The 21,044-nt window shown below is 43.2% G+C and overlaps 1 protein-coding gene across 1 annotated transcript in view; it reads right to left on the bottom strand.

Moving 5' to 3' along the window:
* The window catches only part of CCDC170 (coiled-coil domain containing 170), a 466,382-nt gene that overhangs the window by 65,470 nt on the left and 379,868 nt on the right, over positions 1 to 21,044 (bottom strand). Inside the window, exon 9 of the mRNA XM_069606775.1 lies at positions 17,718 to 17,918. Coding sequence (XP_069462876.1) covers positions 17,718 to 17,918 — 201 coding nt within the window. The remainder of the gene's footprint in view (positions 1 to 17,717; positions 17,919 to 21,044) is intronic.

Raw genomic sequence — 21,044 nt, 5'->3', positions numbered from 1 at the left:
TCGGGTTCTGCAAGTTTGGCCAAATCAGACCCTAGAATTGAGCTGGTATGCTTTGTGGCAAATCCTTCAGTGTTAAAGGTAAGACTAAGGTTTATTTATGGTGTTCATGTCCTTTTTCTTCCTTTTGGTGGAGCCCTCAATGGAAAATCTCTTCTGGGCATATGGTGCATATTTTAGATATGATCACAGTGGTTACACCTGGTTATCAGTAATAACTTTGAGCTGATTTTACAAATCCATTTTATCTTTTGGTCCTCAGGGGTAGCCCCATTCTGCTTGGTCCTGAGGAAGGCGGAACATGAATATTTAACCACCGAAACATACAGCCCCCTGTGAAGCACACTTGGCACACAGAAGTGTGGCTACCCAGTTACAACGCACACTGATGTGCTCTACGTAGACCCCTGTTCAATGATTGGGTTTGCTTTGGCCTTGGAGTGGCCATTCTAAAGGCTAGCTAGATAGCAAGGGCTATGATGTTAGAATATAGTCTGAAAACCTAGAACTTATGGTTCTTCCCTTGATTGATCACTTGTTTCTAGTACTTTCCATAATAGGAACCAATCATCATTTCAGTTATATGTTTTATAAATAAAAAAACCCTGAAATTTACAAGGTACAAAAATATTAAGTTATGATTTTGATCATTAAAAAACTGGAGCCTGTGTACACACGATTTATACAGGCAGCATTGAGCAGAACAACATTGAGTTTTTCTGCCACCACCATATCAAACAATTTTAAAGAATGTACTTCTTACGGTCAAAATATTTCCTGGTGGGGCATTCCTTTAGTATTTTGCTGATGCTACCCATGCCAGAGTTGGCGTCACCCTCAAGTGCTTTACTCACAGTTTTTTGCTGTTTTAGGGCTGCACGCATATATTCACAATAACTCTATGGTGTGTATAAGCACAATTAGTTAGCGGGTTTTCAATCTTTAAGGACACCGTTTGGGGGTTTTCTACTTTCTTGGGCAGACCTCAGATTCTGCCCTTTTCTTCTCTTACTAATTCCCCCCCTATTTTACTTTTCTCTATAGAGTATGGCAGAGAATGCTACCCTGAGCTATAGTGAACCACTCATTTCGGACATTATAAGAGGCCTGTCTCTCTTTGATCAGTTAAGAGCAGGTTCTAATAACTAAGCCTCTTCCTCCTCGGACGAACTACTTAAACTCAAGAAGAAGGGTTTTCGTGTGGAGCTACATGGCCACTTCCTTCAGGAATATTTAAAATCCAATATTATCCCGACTAGTTTGGTGGTTCATAATGAACAATGGATATTTCTTGATGATGATTTTTGGCAGATTGTTTTGAAATGTTGATACATTTTTTATATAATATAGGGCTGGGGTAGGATAAGGGTATTAGTTAAGGTAGGGAGGCTAAAGGGGTGTGTGTGGGGACCAACCCCTGCATTATTAACAAAAAACTGCAACAAATGTTAGATAAGATTTTCATAGAAATGATAAATCTTCCTGACCTGTGCCAACCCCAGAACATTTTGATTTGACTGGTGGATTATTTTTCCTTATACCTCTGAGAGGGAACCTTTTCCCACACTCACAGAATCTTTTACTCATTTTATGGGTGTCATTTTTAAGACTCTCCATAGTGTCTTTTAAAAGTTATTCTCTTTGACAACTTTTTCGCAATACGTGCCTATTGTTCCTGGGTTGCCCTAGGCGCTCCCCTTTTAACTTTCTCTGGATAACCTTGTGAGAACTACAGTTCCCAAGGGTAGAAAGGATCTTTGGTTTCCTTTTACATTTTATTAAGTGAGACCAACACACCCCACTTTATGTACAGTGCTGGGGAGATACTGAGTATCCCCTTTGTGATTTTAAATGTAACATTTATATTACAAGGACAAACTTACCTTTAATGGCTCGTGGCAGTGAACCTTCTTATTAATTCGGTGCACCTTTACCGCAGGCTGTTTGCACAGGCCCGGTGAAGGCACCCATGGGGGCTCATTTTACCAAAATGGTTGTCTTGTTTTTTTTTTCACCATTTTAGTGTTTCTTCCCCTGACCTCCAGGCAGGAAATTCCTTTGTGTGATTTTTATCTTCAGCGCGGGTCCTGTGGACTCCACGCCCAGGCTCCAGAGTGTCTGTGAAGGCAGGAAGCGAAGGAGGAGTCCAAAACTCTGCAGCCCTTGGTCTTCCTGCCTGAGTGTGAGATTCCAGTTCAAAATTGAAGGCTGGCTGTCCTGAAAGGATTGCCAACCCCCCCACCCCCCCAAGTTTGAATGTTGCAAGGCTGTTGGATTGGCTGGGGCCCTGCATAAAAGTCCAAACCTGAAAGCTGAAGAGGTCATGGGCGTAGGACATGGGGAGGACTGGGGGGACAAATCCCCCCCACAATTTTAAGTGGGGGGGATATAATGGCATTGATCCCCCCAGAATATGTCTGTGTTGTGCACAGTGCACTGTGTCACTGCCACTGTCTGCAGTTGCATGCAGCATGTAAATATACTTCTGTAGGCTGTGCACTGCTGAAAAGTGACTTTGCACTGCCAACACAAACCCTGATTCATGGAACTGTGTAAAGTGCATTTTTGGCGTGCAAAGTCAGTGTAAAGTCATTTTTGCTGTACAAAATGACTTTGCACTGCAAAAATACACTGCACGGTTCCATGAATCAGGCTTTGGGTCGGCAGTGCCAGTGCAAAGTCACTTTTCAGCAGTGCAAACTTGCAAAGTCACTTTCGACCATGCAAAAAATTCCATGAATCAGGCCCAAAAATGTGCCTTTACATGACATTGGCGACAACCCTTGAGGTCTCTCTTGCTACGCCTGTGGTCTCCCTTGCTACCCCTAAGAAAACCTCCCAAAAAAGTGTTTAAACTTTTTTTATTTTTTTTTAATTGAGGCTTATGGGCTGTGGCCAGCAGCATGTGGCTCTTTGCTTCTGGAGTGGCTGGTTTTCTGATAGCTATAGCCATTAAGATAGCTCAGTGGGTTGAGCGCTTGCTGCTGCAATGTGTGTGTGACCTGCAGGATCGACTCCCAGCAAGGTCAAATCAGCCTTTCATCCTGCTGAGGTTGAAAATTCAGTACCAACACAGGTTGGGTAATAGTGTATGTGTATATGTTCTATATGAAGCACTTAAACATAAGTGCTATATAATAATGCATCATTATTGTTTGGCCTTGCATTCCCAGTAATTTAGTACTATGGGCCTATACGCACCAATATTAACGATACATATGGTGATCCATTCTTGTTTGAAACGTATAGCACTTTACAGTGATATTGTAACCAGATTTCCATAGTGTGCTTAGAAACAATGCTATGTGATGCCACTTCCTGTTTTGTCGAGGGGTGAAAGGTCGTGTTCCATCGCTTCCTGTGATGTCACTTCTGGGTGGGGTCAAATTACATCACGTCCTGTGATGTCATCAGAGGTCAAGCGCTGTGTGATGTCACTTCGCTACCCCCTGGCATTTTGGTGAAATTACATCCCTGAAGTAATCATAGGAAACCTTTGCCACAGCATTTAAACTTTGTATTTATTGAAAGCTCCTTCGCAACACAACACTTGCATTGGTGTGTTTACAACAACAGGGCTTTTTCAGCTCCTGCATTTGTGCATCACTAATCCAATGCTTTGCTGGGTGCATGGTATCATGGGAACATAGCTATTTATGTATGTATGTATGTATTTATTGGGTATTTAAAAAGCGCCTAGACAGAAAATGGTGTTTCAAGGCGCCACAAGACAAAAAAAGGGGTGGAGGACAGGGAAGAAAACACCAAGGACAGTCCTACTAGGCCTTGCTGTTAATATAGCAGCTGGAAGCTGCTGTCTGTCAGACATCAGTGAGCTAATAGGTCAGTAGCGCCTGACCCTTATTCACATATCCTGATTCCTTCTCTTAAAATATCTTGGTGAAGCAACTGCACATGCACATGTTTGGGCAACCAGTAAGGCTCGAAATAGAGTAGTATCCAAACCGACCTTCATTATAAATTCCACTCAGCCTCATGGAGCCTCACCAGTCCGCAACCCAGGGTCTTTAGGTCCTTTAATCACTGCATACTCAGTTGAAGTTCTGTCCCATTCAGCCGCAGTATGGCCCAGAATGCTGCAAAACATGCTCGCCTACACCAGTCTATGCCAGCTCCCACAGATTGTAGGCACACAGCTGAGAAATACATGTCGCAGCTGCCAATGCTCTATTCGTGTAATCAAAATTTTGTAACCAGGTTCGTGCTCAGCCACTCGATTTATAAGCTCTATGTGTGTCCTTCACTGAAGTCCTGGTCAAAACAAACATTGGAAAAGCCAGCAGTTTTGGCTTGTGTACAAGTATTAGGCATTTGCCAAGCACTGCTGTTAGATGCCAAGGTACTCACACCACAGGTGACTTTGCTGATACAAAAGCCCAAACTGTTGGCATTGCCAATGCTTGTTCTTTTTCAAATCAATTAGGATAAAATCAATAGAAGAAGCTATTGTGTGAGTACATGTACTCTATTGGTGAAAGTAAGATGCAAGCACTTAGACGTGGGACTTCAAAAATAAGTTCTTGACGGTAGCATAAACATCTGCAAAAAGAAATTATAATAAAAGAAGCTTTATATATTGTGGGATAGGGGATGCAGGCATAGGGAAACCTGAGGCTGAACAGGGCAGTTCCCGTATATGGGGATCCCTTGCAGCCCTACTTTACGTGACGCTAATGCAGGTTTTGGCTAATGGGTGGGCTGATGCATTCTACTCACAGATGTGGGCAACAAGAGGCCTGGACTGTAGAAAACTGCATTATCCTGGACCATGTGTTTTGGTTGGATTGAGCCCACTAGTACAGGAGCCGAGATTGAAACCAGCTGCAGTGGTTTAACCACTGCGGTTTGGTGATGCTCAGGCACCTCAAAGAGGAAGGGAACTTTTATTTTTATATGGGAGCACAGCTTTTTGTTATTTTGTGGACATAGAATACCCTATAGGGTCGGGACTCTGCATTTGACACCCTTCTAGGAAGGACTTGGAATGAGGGAGTCATATGATCTAAAGCAATGACAAAAACACACACCTCCTCTTTGTACACATATTTGAGCGATGTCTCACGTGCACTTTGACCACCATTGAAGGTTCCACACTGTATAGATCAAAAAAGCCCCTGCATGCAAGCCTCAGCCTCATCTCCCAGCAACCATCAATCCCAGACTCCCATGACCTTGTGTGGAGATTGGTGCAATCAACTCACTCTTTCATGGATCGCCTCCTTCTTGTCCACATCACTTGGACTCGCCATTTTCACCACATCCATCAGGCAGCGATTTACACTTTCCACCACCCCATCACTTTGGGGAGGTACAGCGCTGTCCTCCTGTGTTTTATACAACATTAGTACCCGGCGAGGGACAATCAGAATGAAAGGACCATTCTGATTGTCCCTCGCCGGGGCATTACCCGACCAGGAATCCCTGGATTCATGCCTTTGTCCCCGGCTGGGGGGACGTGGCAGCCCCTCAGCCAATGAGGAGGCTTGAAGCAGGGCTTGTTTTATACAGTAATGATATGTGTAATTTAATACGTACTGCTATTTTAATTTTGTGAAAAGTCGAGTTCTTTGACTAAAACACAATAAATAAATAAAAAAGTAAAGTCCCCAAGGTGTCCTGTTTCCCCCCCCAGATTTGATGCGTCTCCTACGCCCCTGGAAGAGGTAGTCAACCACTGGAACCAAACTCAAAGAGGATGATGAAGGAAAAGCAGCTAAGACAATTTCCAGCGACCAGAGAGCCTGCTGTGTAACAAGAGCATGCTGCAACCTTTCCTTCCAATCCACCTGGGGACTCCAAAAACTACGACCCTGTCCCTGGTGAGACTCACTAGACTCAAGAAGACCTGCATTTTGAGCCATCCCCCGCTGTGCTGCAACCTTGCGGGCTGCAATACCCCGGGACCTCGAACTATTGTGCAGTGCACGGTCTTCCCAATTCCGAATGTCACTGAAACATTGTGGGCATCCTGCTAGATCTCCAGAGGCACGACTGAAGTCTGAAAAGTCCCCTCACCCGAGTCCTGGACCTTGCAAATGACGAGAATCCGACCAGTGATATTCTGTCTTTTTCTGTGCTTCTGAAAAGGTGCCAAATCCACAGAGCCACATCAAGCCGTGAGGAAAACCTTGCCTAGAGCCTTCCCCATTGATCCTTGCTGCAAAGTCTCTTCCAAGGTCCTGTTTTCAGTCACCATGACAAGGAATCCACTGACTGGGTTTTTGGCTGCAGATTCTGAAGTCCTCCTGCTGTAAAATCTTTTTCTGTGCTGATGTACTGTGCTGGCTTGGGTATTTACTTACCCTAAGTCGCTTGTGATTCCTGTGTAGTTTTGGGGTGTTTTCTGTGATTTGGAGTCCTCTCGTCCAGTGCACCCAGGCCCACAGCTGGAATCCTCCAAGGGTGTCTTCTATGAAGCCCATGGACCCTCAGCTAACTCTAAAGTAAAATGCTCACCTGTCTGAACAGTCTTCCTTAGGAACTCTGGCTTTTGCTACTTAAGAACCTATCCTAACACTACCTTCTGGACACCAGACCTTAGTGACCTCCCCTTCTGCCACTGACAACACTCATGCTCCAAGAATAAGGGAAAGACTTTTAAAGGATTGGGCCTTTTGCCTAGAAAAGAGAATATGTGTTTAACAGTTACTTAGTTGTAAAAGAGTTGAACTTTGAACTTATCAGTGCCCTCGCTTGAGTTTCCCTACTGGTTTTTGTGAGAAAGGGACGAGCGTGAGATAGCAGTTTCATATAGTAAGCAGACGAGGACACAAGGCTGCTGACCTGCGCCTTCATATTGAGATTGCAGTCGAGATATATCCCTAGCGTCTTAACCTTTTACTTGACTTTTATAGGGCAGTCCTCAATCAGGAATTGAGTGTACTGATCTTCCAAGTCACAGATTTTAGGATCAGTGCCTACAAGCATGGGTTCCGTTTTAATTGTGTTAAGGGCCAGTCCATTGGAGCACATCCAGCCTTGGATGAGATGGTAAATCCTATTGATATTTATTTCATCTTCCAGGAAGACACCCGTAATAGGGATGATACATTGAGTTTCATCAGCATAGTTTGTAAATTCTATGTTATTGATATCTAGGAAGTCCCAAAAAGGCACTGTAAAGATGTTATAAAAGATAGGAGAAAGAAAGGCTCCCTGCGGGGCTCCCTGCGGGGCTCCCTGCGGGACTCCTTGGGTCAACTCCTTGGCGTATGCATCTGCAAGATTACTACTCACTCTCCATTGGCGATCTTTCAGGAAGGAGGCAACCTAGTCAGCTGCCGATGCTGAGAAATTTGCCACCTCCCTCAACCTGGAGACCAACACCATGTGGTCTACCAGGTCGAACGTGGCAGACAGGTCCAACAGCATCAACATGCTGGAATTGCCTTGATCCATATGACAGAGGAGCCTGAATTTTAAATCCAGCAGAGCAGACTCAGTTCTGTGCTTTTCCCAGAATTGTCTCTTATTCAAGATGCTTGTATGTCTAAGATGAGCCAGTAGTTGAGTGTATGCAACTCTGTCAAGGATCTTCAATAAAAATGGGGAGTTAGAGATTGGGCGGTAATTAAGCGGGTCATCAGGGCAGAGGCCAGGTTTTTTTCAATAATGGGGTCACCCATGAATGTTTGATGCAGGTGGGTACAGAGCAGTCTCTGAAAGAGGCATTAACAAATTTACAAAGGGTAGGGATGAGTGAAGTGGCACAAGCTTTGATAGTTAAAGTGGGGCAGACATCTCTTTTACAGTTAGATGGTTTAAGATTTTGTATTATCACTGCGAGATCTGCCTCCGAGATGGGTTTAAAAGTAGAAAGAGTTCTTCTTTGCAACATTTAGATGGTAAAGTGGTATCCTTATGGCCCTTGTGTAATAAGGTATCTCTAGCTTCTAAGATACCTTTATTAATTTTATTAAGCTTAGCATCCATAGCCTCTTATACCTGATTACACCATTTAGTATCTCTGGTGATGGCGTCCTGAGTAGAATTCTTTTTGTTTCTAACTCTTTGAATACCTTGAAGAGCTCCTTGGGTTCTGACTGGGCTCTCGCAATCCGGCCATCAAGGTAAACCTTTTTTGCCGTAATAACAGGTTTTTTGTAGATACTGACATGCCAGTTATAGGTTTGTCAGCGTCAGATAAGGACCTTTTCCAGACATAGAGAGCTTTTGTTTTGATAATCTAACTTTTGCAGGTCACAGGTAAACCAAGAATTGGTATCCCTTTGCGCTATCTTTTTATTTGATATAGGGGCTAGAGTATTGACTGCCTTTTGGAGAGTATCTTGATAAGCAGTGGTAATATCCTCCTCAAAAGGAGTCGACATTAATGAAGCTTTTCATAACAGAGATCCAGGGATCAAGAGCTGCTGGGGTCAGCTTTTTTAGGTTTCGACAGCATGTAATACTAAGGGGAGGTTTCTTATTAAGGACAACTTTTTCAGATGTAATCTCAAAATGAATGAAAAAATGACCCGACAACGGGCAGGGACTCACATCTGTGCTAGTTGGCAAGATGTTGAGGCAACCAAGCCAGTCAATGGGGTGTCCCATCTCATGCGTTGGTAAATCAATTAATTGGTAAACACCTATGTTAGACAATGCCCTGTCTAAGGACTTGAATTGAGATCACCCAGTAGTAGAACGTTAGATAGAGGTTTTAAAAATGTCAATAGCAAGTCAGATAGATGGGCACTAAAGTCCTTCATAAGAACTGGCAGTCGATAGATAAGAATGATATTCAGAGTATTTTCCGAGTGCATTCTAATTTTAGCATGAAGAATTTCGCAGTTAAGTATGTCAACTTTCCAAACATCAAACAAGTCGTTAAAAATAAGGGCCACTCCACCCCCTATCCCTTCTTTTCTATCCTGGCAAAAGATATTATATCCATTTGGTATAGCCAAGGCTATGGTAGGGTTTGAGGCTGGATGGTTCCAGGTCTCTGTAATAGCACATATATCTATGTTGTGGCTAGATATATAGGATGACACCTCTAACTCGTGTTTTAACAGTGAGCGGGTATTAAGGAGTAGACATTTGAGCGTGCCTTTACAGTTGGACTTGATCTTAGCATGTGGTAAGGTCGTACCATGGGATGTAGAAGTTTTATCATGAACCATGTTGTCTTGGTCCGTTAAGCTAGGGACAATGGGATCAACAGTCTTCGCGGCCAGAGAGCTGTTAGATTTAGTCTCCATGACAGCGTTCTGATATACATTTGCTGGTGTACCGCCGCTGTTCTGAGGAGCGACAGCTAGTTTAAGTGGCAGGTGGAGTGTCAGTGATTGTTTTATCTGAACATGCGGGTTAGCGGCAGACATTGAGAAAGCAAGCAGATCTCAATTTTGAGTAAGCTCTTTCTTTAGCAATAAGGGCAATAACATCTGAAAGACCAATGGTGCTTACCTGCGTCACCGGCACAGACTGGCTAAAAGCTTTTGCGCTGGCTCGTTTGCGCTGAGATGGAAATTAAATGGGCCTACAGAAACTACAACGGATGCTGGGTAATGTAGTTCAGTTTACCCGTGAAGTTGTGCAGAAACACAACGTTTCTATTTTTAATCACATACATAGTGTTTCAGTGTTTCTTTGGACCATTAGTATTACAATTTCATTTGTACTGATTCTACAACCCTCTCTCCATCCTAAGATAAGCCTGGCTGCTCTGTCTACACTACCCTGAACTCAGGTGGTACAGCCTTATACTAAGAGTGGAGTCTTGTACGGCCTCAGTTGAACGGTTTTACCAAGTAGGACTTCAGAAAAACTGTCCTAACAAAAAGTAAGTAGGAATTTTTGTTTTTTTGGTCAAACAAAATCAGTAATTTCTCCATTCGTTTTTTAAATTTGGTTAATTCATGGACAATCCATAAAAGCAATTACAGTTATATAGCCACAAAATGCACCTGGGACTTAATGGCACTGGCAATATCAACAGCCCAACAAATTGGGGCAGTAATACAGAGGAACTTAAGTTCTGCACAATACAGCTATAACCAATGATGAAGACAAATTGAGAGAAGTTACCAGTCGATTTGAAGACTTTAAAGGCAATACACTTGCAAGGAAAACAAAAAAGCTTAATAAGGACAAACAGGAGTAAAGCTGAAAAAATGTATCCATACTTAGTAGCAAACCTTTTGTTCTGGAAATAAGAAATACTGTGAAAACACAATATACATCTAACAGCCACAGGGGAGGAAGGAGATGGGTCACCTCCGACACAAGTAGCGACTCTGCGGGTAAAGGTCCATATGATTATGGCTATGTACAACATCAGCGCGCAAGGAGCCAGAGACCTTTTTTAGGCAGAGGTTACCCCCGAGATCACGCATGGGAATTCACTCTGTGGGGCGGCAGGTGACGACAGAGACCAGCAGATAGAAAGGGCAATGGCGACAACATTTGTGAACGAACCAAATAGGGAAATTCCAGTATTCAACCTTTCGGGCATCACCTTGACACTGATGAAATTACAAGTCCTTTTCAAAAGACTGTCATTTGTTCCAAATAATCAGATGGATTGGTTCACGTCAGAACTTGGGTTAAAAAAGTTCTTTAAAAAATTGATACTTCAATGTTTCTTTCAGGACCATGACCCTAGGGAACGAGTGAAGGACACATGGCTACGCTTACCATCCGTTTTTACACCAACGGACAAACAAATCCCTAAGGAGATAATCCTCTTTGAGAGATGTGTCACAGGGGATCTTAAAAGATTAAGTACCCAAAAACAACATGTTAGACACAATTTATCTAACACAGAAGGTGGCCCTACAAACACTCAAGGCAGATAATAGACTGACCATCAAAACTAGATGACAAAAGGGGTGGGGTGGTGGTCTTCAATAATGCCCAGTATAATTAAATGGTTTCAGAACTACTAGAGGACAATGAGAGCTACCGCACCCTGAGTAGTGATTCCTCCCCAGGAATACGACAAGAAATTCTAGAAACTACACAATTCAGAGCAGACAGGAGATGGATCACAAAGGAAGAATTTCAATACATTAATTATTCTGATCTAAGAACCCTGATGTTCTATGCTCTCCCCAAAATACATAATGATGCATCCAAGCCCACAGGTCAATCCATAGTGTCAGGCTGTGACTCCATTTTGGAGCCACAGTGCAAATTTGTTGATTTTTTTCCTTCAACCACTAAGTAAAGCAACTCTGAGATACATTAAAGACACTATGTCTACGATTAAACTTTTTGAGGGCCTGGAATTTGATTCCAGTACTGATTTCTTAGTGACTATGAAAATAAGATCCCTGTATACTAAGATCCCACAAGACAAGGCGATTGAGAAAATCAGGGAACAACTATTTTGCGTGACTGCACAACAAAGGGTCCCGGGTGAATTCATCTGATGAGCATAGCCCTCAAAAGAAAATTCTTTCAGTACGCCAACCAGTTTTATTTACAGACACAAGTAACCGCTATGGGTGCGGCCTTTGAATCTGGTTTAGCCATACTCTTTATGGCAGCATTTGAAGAGGATTTTGTGCTCTTGGACAGTAAACCATTCAAACCTCAAATTTCTAATTGATTCTGGTATATAGATGATATTGTGTTCATCTGGACAGGGACGGATGACTTGCTCTTGAACTTCTTGAATTGGCTGAATGGATGCCATGCCACTATCAAGTTTATAATGGCATTTGACCACCATAGGGTCCGTTTCTTGGACCTGGTAATAAAAACAGGAGGAGGGCTCTTGAGCTGCTCACTATATAAAATAACAACTGATAGGAACACCACACTCAATTTCTCAAGCTTTCACACAAAGCATTTCAAGGAAAATCTACCTTTCGGGCAGTTCCTGCGCCTCCAAGGTGTACCTCTTTGGAGGATTACTATGAACATGCAGATACTCTTAGTACAAATCTTTAGAGACAGAGATATCCGAAGAACCTTGTTTCCCACTCTATGAAAAGAGCCCAGATCACACAAAGGGAAACGCTCCTGGCATCAAAGGACCTGGGGTTCAAAGAAAAGAGACTTACTTGAGCAACCACACATAATACGAACTCCTACGCCATCAAGAAAATTATATGGGAGTATTGGCCCATGGTGAGTGCCTGTCTCCCTGAGACATCATTACCTCTTTTTTGCCATTAATGGATCTCCTGTCCCGGGAGGATAGCTCAGCGGCAACGTGCGCGCCTTGGAAGCAAGACGACACGAAGCAACACAGGTTTGATCCCCGGTCCGCGCTTAGAAACCTCTGGATGTTTAAGCGCGTTATAAATGCACAACTAAGACACAAAAAAACAATTACGCAACTAAAAAAAAACAATTTCTGTAACAGCGCCCGTGGGCTGTTTGTGTGCTTTAAAAATGCAAAATAAAAATAAAAATCTAAGGGAAAAACTAGTCCATTCTAAACCAATAAAGGAAAGGGTGACCCGGTCGAACTGGGAGCTACGCACATCAAAAGGGCATTTCCCATGTGGGAACTGCAAGGTGTGCAAATTTACCAAGAAGACACAATTCTTTAAAGTTAAGGCGAGACAGTGGAAACTGAAGTTCATTTTGAATTGTAAAACAACAAATGTGGTATACTTCATCCAGTGTCCATGTGGTCTCTGATATATAAGACATGTCTACATTAATGAACACTGATCAAGGATTCGATGTAAAAATATTGCTGCTCCACTAGTCTCATATTTTTGGGAAAATCAGCACATGGCTGATGATTTAGTGTGATGGGTGTTGGGCATTGTTAAATATGTGACCAACCCACAGAAAATACTTCTACACAAGGAAGCAAGGTGGATATACTGCCTAAATAGCCTGGATGTAGGCCTCAATGAAGCAATGCCCAACCATTGGTATATTAATGGCTGAACATGGCGTCTCAGGCCCAGTCCGGTTAGACATTCTTCTCTAGCAGGCATGTACTGCCCCTCCGGGATGTTCCATGTGTTGACATCCAAATACATATTTTGTGCTAGCGGCACACGCACTCTGGCCCAGAATCCACCTAGCACACAGGTGCTCAAACAACATTCTCATACAGTGGGGCACATGGGGTATTAATATTACCAAAAACCATGTTCCAATACAGAAATATCTAATTCTTTCATGGAGCTCAAGACAGTCCTTTGCTTCTGCCATGGCAGGTTTTAGCACTACTTTTTGCAGGATGAATTCAGACAGCCTTTTTAGAACTACATGGGCCCTTTACTTTTCCCTCGGTGGTCTGGGGGTATGTGCTTTGATTCGGACTCTCAGGTTTACCAAGTAGAGCCATGCATTACAGCAGGCCTTAATGGTGTTGTCTCATGTGTGAGAAGGCTGCCACTCCAATATGGCGCCTCTCACTACCTCGATTTAATAGCAAGCTATGCAGTGACACGTATCTCTTCAGGGAGGTTCCTGCAAGATTATATAGCTCGGCACGCCCTGTAGCTCTTCGAACCTTGGTTGCCCGAGAAACCGCTACACTGACAGACACGGTAACGGAGCAGTTTTCCCGCCCACCAAGTAAGAAAAGATCGGCACTCGCCTTCTCCATGTAATATTTACCCTAGATGCAGCCCGAAATAGGATGGACATTGATGTGTGCTTCCTGTCCCCCCTTCCCTCTTCTGGTTAGAGAGTATACCCCGACACGCAGGTCATCCCCGTTCCTGATCGAGTAGCCTGATTGGTTGCCTAGGCAACGCAATCAACTTATTAAGAAGGACTGCTCCCAACGCAATTTGTTGCCCTGTAAATCGACTTTACTCATGCACCTTGTGCATATAGGCTTCTCCTTATTAGTTGCACAGACTAGTTTTATTATATCAGGTGTATGTTGTATTGTTTCCCCCACAGACCCATGGGCAAGTAATTTGAAGAGAGCCATTGTCCTATACTACAGAACTTTTTCCTGCATGTAGAGGGGTGTGACATGTCTCCCGGGTCATGACAATATGTAAGGTAGGTACCGGTCCACAAAGACCTCTGTTCCATGATTAGGTTTTCTTTGGTTTTTGGAGTGGCCATTCTAAAGACTAGCTAGATAGCAAGGGCTATGATGTTAGAATATAGTCTGCAAACCTAGAACTTATGGTGCTTCCCTTGATTTATAACTTGTTTCTAGCACTTTACATAATAGGAACCAATCATGCTTTCAGTTATATGCTTTATAACTTACTATATATATATATATATATATGTATATATATATATATATATATATAAACTGTAGTACGCATATACGCATACACGTGACTTGTGTATATATGTTTGTCTATTTGTTTGAAGATTCAGATTGATTATTTTTGTAAAATAAAAAACCTGTAATTTACAAGGTACAAAAATATCAAGTTGTGATTTTGATCATTAGACAATTGGAGTCTGTCTGCCCACCATTTATACAAGCAACATTGAGCAGAACAACATTGACTTTTTTCTGCCACCACCATATCAAACAAGTTTAAAGAATGTACTTCTTACGATCAAAATATTTCTTGGTGGGGCATTCCTTTAGTATTTTGTTGATATTACCCAGGCCATGGCCAGAGTTGGGGACGCCCTCAATTTTACACAGGTAAGATATCAACAGAATTGAGAAACATGCGGCGTCTCCCCAAGGTATATGCATTCACCCATGTGCTGGTCTAAACCAGCCCTCCATTCACAGAAAAGGCAGACACAGAAAGGTTTTTGCAACCAGCCAATCAAGTTGCCCCTAAAAACTTTACTGTGCCTCCTCGCCGTACCACCATGATCCTCCTGTACTCCTAACCTCCCCCATGCTCTGGCTAGCACAGACCCCTCTTAAACCTGCCATCCTCCCGAATAAGGTTTGTCAAGGGCCAAGGTGTCCTTCATGCAGACTGTGAGGAGTTTGTGTGACAGACCAAACCTCCTACAAGACTGACCCTGGGGATGGACAAGCAAGGGTGGATCACCTGGGTCCCCAGGGAGTGGGGGTTGAACACCTGCTAGTGGGACACCTTCCCTACTCCTATCCCAACCTACTTTGTAGGACACTACAAATCCTGTGATCCTCGCCCTTCCTACTGTATCACTACTACTGGCCTGATGAAGATCAGGAACAGATTCATGAAGATTACCTCTGACTCTTTTCAATGGCTCTATCCTGATAATGAGGCCAGGCAAGGTCAGGCCTCCTTTTCCTAACATTCCCACCTGAAACCTGTTAAGTTCCCCACCTGGGATAAAATGGCGGAGCACACGGGTACACTCTGGGCGAGGCTGGGAGCGAGAAGGGACTGGACTTCAGGAGCTGCTACAAATGCGAAATTGGAGGGCAGAAAGCCAGATGACTTTACAAGACCGGCATTTGCAACAAGCAGCTGATAACCCGAGCTGGAAGTCGTCCTTCTGGGGAACCTTGATGAGAATCCTGCTTCCCTCCCAGTGAATGATTTAATTGGGGAGGTTCGATAAAACTACGAGTTAAGGAACCTTGAACTCGGACATGAAAACAATATTAAAACACTGCTGTTGAGTTAACAAACATGAAGAACACAGGACCGATTGTGTTTGCTTGAAAGTAACCATATCAAAGCAAGGTTGCACGTAATACGACAACCGCGAGTAAAGAAACACAATGCTTTAAAGAGACAGTATGATACAATGTACACAGAGTGGTCCTGTTGTTGGATACAGCAGTCGAAAGATTCTGTGGTTACAAACCTGACTGTTCAAAGTCCTGAGACAAAAAGGATTGGTAGAAGTAGAAACATGGATTAAACCTTCTGCCCGATTGAGGGGAGCTTGTGTGAACTGTGGAAAAGGTATTGAAGGCCTGAGCCCAACTGAGGGAGGCTGATGTGAAAGATGTTATGAGTGACTCAAGCCCATAAACTTGCAACTACAAGTACCAGAAAGCATTGGGGAAAAGCGAATGTAACGATTGTCAAAGTGGTCAGGCATAGCCAGAAGCCAAACCTATGCCGTCTCGAAAGTCTTCGACTGACAAAGCTTGGTGAAGGGTATCCCTGGGATCTTTGGTAAAGACTGCGACTATTAAGATTTTGTGGTGAGACCAAGAAAGCTTGGGAAGGGTATCCCTGCGATCTTTGTGAAAGACTGACTATTAAGATTTTGTGGTGAGAGCAAGAAAGCTTGCAGAAGGGCATCCCAGAGATATTTAAGACCATTAAGGTTTTTGTTTCAAGACAAAGAGGTCTATTTGTGAAAGCATTTGTTGTCTTTGTTTTTGGAGAGTACAAACTAACATTTTATTATGAAAGAAGCCTGAACATTCTGTTGACTTGCCCTAGGAAGCCAGTGTGTTCCTCACTGGGAAGAACAGTGCTGCCCAAGTCCCTATCCCTTCTAAACCCATTGTCCCAAGTTGAAATCATGGGGAAGGGATTCATCATTACCTACTCTGCTATCCTGTTACTTTTGTTGATAACACTATCCTTTTCAGTTTGTGTACATTTCCCTTGCACTTGTTTGTATTAGAAATATAGCAGGCTTTAGGTTTAGAACCTTTCGTTTCGACTGTACTTACTAGGACTGTTTTACTTTATGGTCGAGTGTACTTCCACTTTGGATTTAGGCGTGTTAGGAAGTCTCCAACCCTTTGCAAAGTTATATTTAAAGTTGTTGAACTTGCATCTCTGATTTATGACTCTCCTTTTGATACCATGAGCTCCTCGCAACTAGCATCAGAGCACACTTGGGCATTGGGTCCTCATGCATCTCTGTGGCCCAAGGTGTTTAAAGGACCCAGCTCCATCTTGGGTTCACATATTAACCAGTTCTTGAACCTACGGCAACTTAAGGTTGGAACATTCTTTTTATCATTGGACTGATTCCGATGCCTGGCAGCAGGCACAAGTAACCTCTTCTCCCAGACCACTGGGTGTGCCGTGTTTGTAAACTGATGTCTTTTGTACAAACCATGTTACACCGTTTCAGCTCGTATGCCTGCATTGGCAGCTAAACAAGCTTTAGGACCTTTTAGTGTTATGTTAGTGTATGTTTAACAGTGTACTCTTTCTGCCTGAGATGTGTATGATTCTGCCACAGGGATTCTGCTGGGCCCCAGACTCTGCAATCCCATCCACTAGACTCAAAGATGGGACTTTGTTACAGTACTCAAAAAGCCTCTAATTTTCCCATTACGATTACCATTTCTTTTCACACAAAAACTACTGTTAAAACAGTGGTAATCAAAATTGTAGTCATACGCATAAGGCATGGGTCAGTAAGGTTCACACTGGAACACTTTTGTGTTGATGCCTGATCACCTGATACCTTATACCTGAGTCAAAATGACTAAACGTGAAGCTTCTTTAATATGCTTACAGGCAAATACCATTCAGAAATATGTGCTATGGGGCCGCTCAGAAGTGATCCAGGCATCTCCAGATGTGCTCCAGTTTTAGGCTTTGCCAGTCAGGTCTTAGGCACAAGGTATCACAAGCATCTGCTTAAGTGCTCTAGTACTCTGTAAATAAGACCCATAATGTCAGTATTCCTACTATTCATATAAAATGTTAACCTTTCCAGGATATGCATCTCCAGTCATAGTCAAGCTTCACTTTGTGGTTCTCGTTATTACACCAGCAGGTCTTTCAGTGCAGTCTGCGGTCAAAGTTCATGGGTATTAAAAGTCAATGAGAAATCAATTCATGTGCAAGAAATCCAGTCTCTGATACTTGCCTCACATACTTTTTGCAACATACTGCAGATTAGGAAATGAAATAGCCTGTTACCCTTTGCTTCTCAAGGCTAAGGCTGTCGCGCATCACATCTCCAGACACCAGGTCTGACTCCATGCGCCCGATCCGACATCGAGTGTCTTCGAGCTGCTCTTCGGCTTTCCTGGCTCTCTGGAGAGCTTCCTGGTGCAGGTCAGTCTGATTCTGCAACTGCTCATTCAGTTTGGATACCCGGCTTTCCAGTTGTGATATCACCTAGGGAATCAAGTACCACAGCAATGATTACCAGTGGCAACGTCATACTAAGGCACTGAAAATCGAAGCACTCCGAACAGTAGGAAGACAAAGCAACTTGCTGTACTAAACATTTTGAGGTGGAAAATCCAAAACAAATTTCTGAAAGGCAAAACGAATACGCTTTGGAAAGAAGCCTAGAGTATTGTCTGACAAACATTACACCTCTTAGAAGAGGCAATTTTCATAAATGGGACACTGTTGGGTATTATGCACCAGCTCTGCCTCTTTCCCACAATGTGTATCATTTGAGTAACACTCAATATCCAAGAGCGTTAACAATACCGTTGTACGTACAGCTCCAAAGACATAAGTGGCACTGATGCAGGGCAGCATGAGTAGAATACCCCCACTGACAGTATAAAGGAAATCTTGTGAGTCACAGTATTCACGTTGCCACCTATGAGGAGCTTGTAGGAGTCTGTTTTGCCCGTTTCTCTCAATAGTCTACCATTTTGGACTTTCACATGCTTGTTTTGTAGTTTAGAAACCCATTCCCACAGTTCTACTGGCAACCAGCAAACAGTGGGAATGGGAGCTTGTGTGCCTTGAAGTTGGGCTGGATTCTGAATACAGAAAAAAAATCAGTCCTTTGAAAAAAACAAGAGAAATCATTTAATGTGTAGAAAAATTCCCTTCAGCTTCAGAAAAAATATCTGTAGAGCAATGCAAGTGGTGTTCCTCAAATAATGTCAAATTGGTTTGATACAGTGGCCCGAGAGGTGAGACCAATATCCCTGCAAGACAGGAAACCTTGACGATCTATAGTTGGTCCCTTCCTACATCTTTGGTTTCAATTGTACAGAGAGAAGCACACCCCCCCCCCTCCTCTGAGTTTTAGGTGTTTATCCCTTTAATAATCCAGACAAGAATAAAGCCTTTCGAAACACACTTCATGTAATCATGTAATATGTTCTGTTAGAGCCCAGGAGGAGCCAGGAGGATTGAATCCAGAGCCACCAAAGCAAAACTAACTTGAGAGTAGTGGTGGCTGGACCATGCCGGGCGTTGGGGCAAGCCCTTTGCATTATGCGCAGGGTATAAAGTTTATTCCCTACAATGTAGGCACTTGTGAAGAGCACTATGAATGATGCATAATTTAGCTGGTGCCATGCAGTGCCTCACATGGGTCGCTGTCCCAACATGGAGGATTGAGCCCAAAAAGACCAGGGTCTGCAACCTACCCATCGCAAGCAACTGGTAGCTCGCCTGAGGTTTCCAAGTCGCTCGCTCAGCACAGAGAGTAAAATCAAAGTGAAGCAAGGAAGTGCTGTGTCCAATCACAGCATGGCCCATGTCTATACCAGACACAGGAAGTGCTCTGATTGGCCAGAGCATGCGACATTCAGAAAGCACAGCCCCAGCTGACTATGATGGGGACACATGTATAGTGCTCTGTAGCTGGACTTAAAAGGAGACTTTTTTCCATCTTGGTCACTTCTTTCCTGTTGACCCTTGTGCAGCAGTGCAAAAGTTGAGGGACCTGGAGTGGGGTCGGTTTTACATTCACTGAAAGGGAAAGTCTGTGTGGCACTGAGAATCAGAAGTCCAGGGCTGGCGGATTTCTTCCCCAGTGCAATACAGGAGCTGCTGCTGCTCTTTCAGTGTAATTACTGATAAACATAGTTAGAAGTATGTGTAACTAAAATCCAAACATGCTTTGACAAGAGGAGAACCTACTATGAATTGACTATTTAGCTGAGCATATATTGGTGCTTTTAAGTGATTGTGGTCACTCCCATTGTGTATGAAAGAAACGGGCCAGAGGTTTGTACCTTAATTTGCCAAGGATCAGACTGCGTTCACAGGAAGAGATGGTCAAAATGAACAAATGTTTGAAACTTCGAGCAGTCGCAAGATTTATGGGAGAATCAAATATGAAAAGATCCAAAAATGTTGGCTGAAAGGTCATTCCACATTGCACAGGCGTTAAACCCACTGAGCTATCTTGTTACACTCCACGCCAAAAGAAAAGCACAACTAAACAGCCAGTTTCAAAACTTTAGTACACATCGCTTTGCTCATGAACATCAACACCCCAGTAGCTCTCACCCCATTGGCTCTCAACTATAAATAGCTATTGAAAAGGAAAAGGTTAGAGGCGCGGCCAATGTCCCAGCAGGCGCTCAGTGGATGTATTCTCGAGAACGCTGATCCTGAATAGGTGTGAAGGAACCCGTTTCGAAAGGGTTCATCCATCAGCATGGTTGCTGGGAGCCTATCATTCATGTGGGGTCGTGCTCCCGACACCAATGTATGCAATGGAGCTGGACAGTGCCTCTTTGCGCCACTTTCAAGCCACTCCTGAAAAGCATAGGACAACTTTGACAATAAGGTGACCTGCACATTTCAGCAATGAGCGCAAAGGAAAAAAGCGCATCCTCTGTACTTAATTTATTTCAGCACATTTTTAAGAATCTGCCCAAGGTCTTTAGTTAACAAAACCGATGCCACTTTTGATTGATTGATTTCTTTGCAATTGATTTTTATGAATAAATGGGACTTGGATTCGCCCCTATGACTCCTATGCGAACGCTGCTTTAAATGCCTCCCAAATTTCTTTAGTTCATACTGCAAGATATTCTGGTCTGTGTAGAGGGATTGTATTTTGTTTAATCCCAGTTGGACTGTTGCACCTATATTTAACCCTCTTCCTCTGGTCTCTCGTTTTGAATTTCAGTATGCGAGACTCGGCGTTCCTTGTCAGCAGGGCGTTTGAATCAGTCACCCCCCTCCAAGCCCTCGTTATAACATATACACTTGGGAAGAATTTGATGAATGACTTTCTTTTGTTCCTAATCTGTATGAAACACTTGTTGAGAGCTATTTTAATCGGCTGTCTGAATCCCTCTCCGGCTCTGGTGTACCCCCATTAATAACTCTTACCTCTTCATAGAACCTTTCTCTATTTACCTTTGCTCCTGCAAACAATAAAGGAGGCACCTAAGATCGTATCTTTGTCATTTGGACATTATTAATCTTTAGTCTGTCTCTACCATTTACATTAATTTTGTACACATTTCTGCCATTTCACTAAATACTTCTGTTCTTACTAATTCTGTTCACTCAAACTATTCCCTTTTCTGT

The sequence above is a fragment of the Ambystoma mexicanum genome, chromosome 4p (genome assembly GCF_040938575.1).
Source record: "Ambystoma mexicanum isolate Mex_15411 chromosome 4p, UKY_AmexF1_1, whole genome shotgun sequence".
In the NCBI taxonomy this organism is placed as follows: Eukaryota; Metazoa; Chordata; class Amphibia; order Caudata; family Ambystomatidae; genus Ambystoma; species Ambystoma mexicanum.
This window is presented reverse-complemented; position numbering and strand designations above follow the sequence as displayed.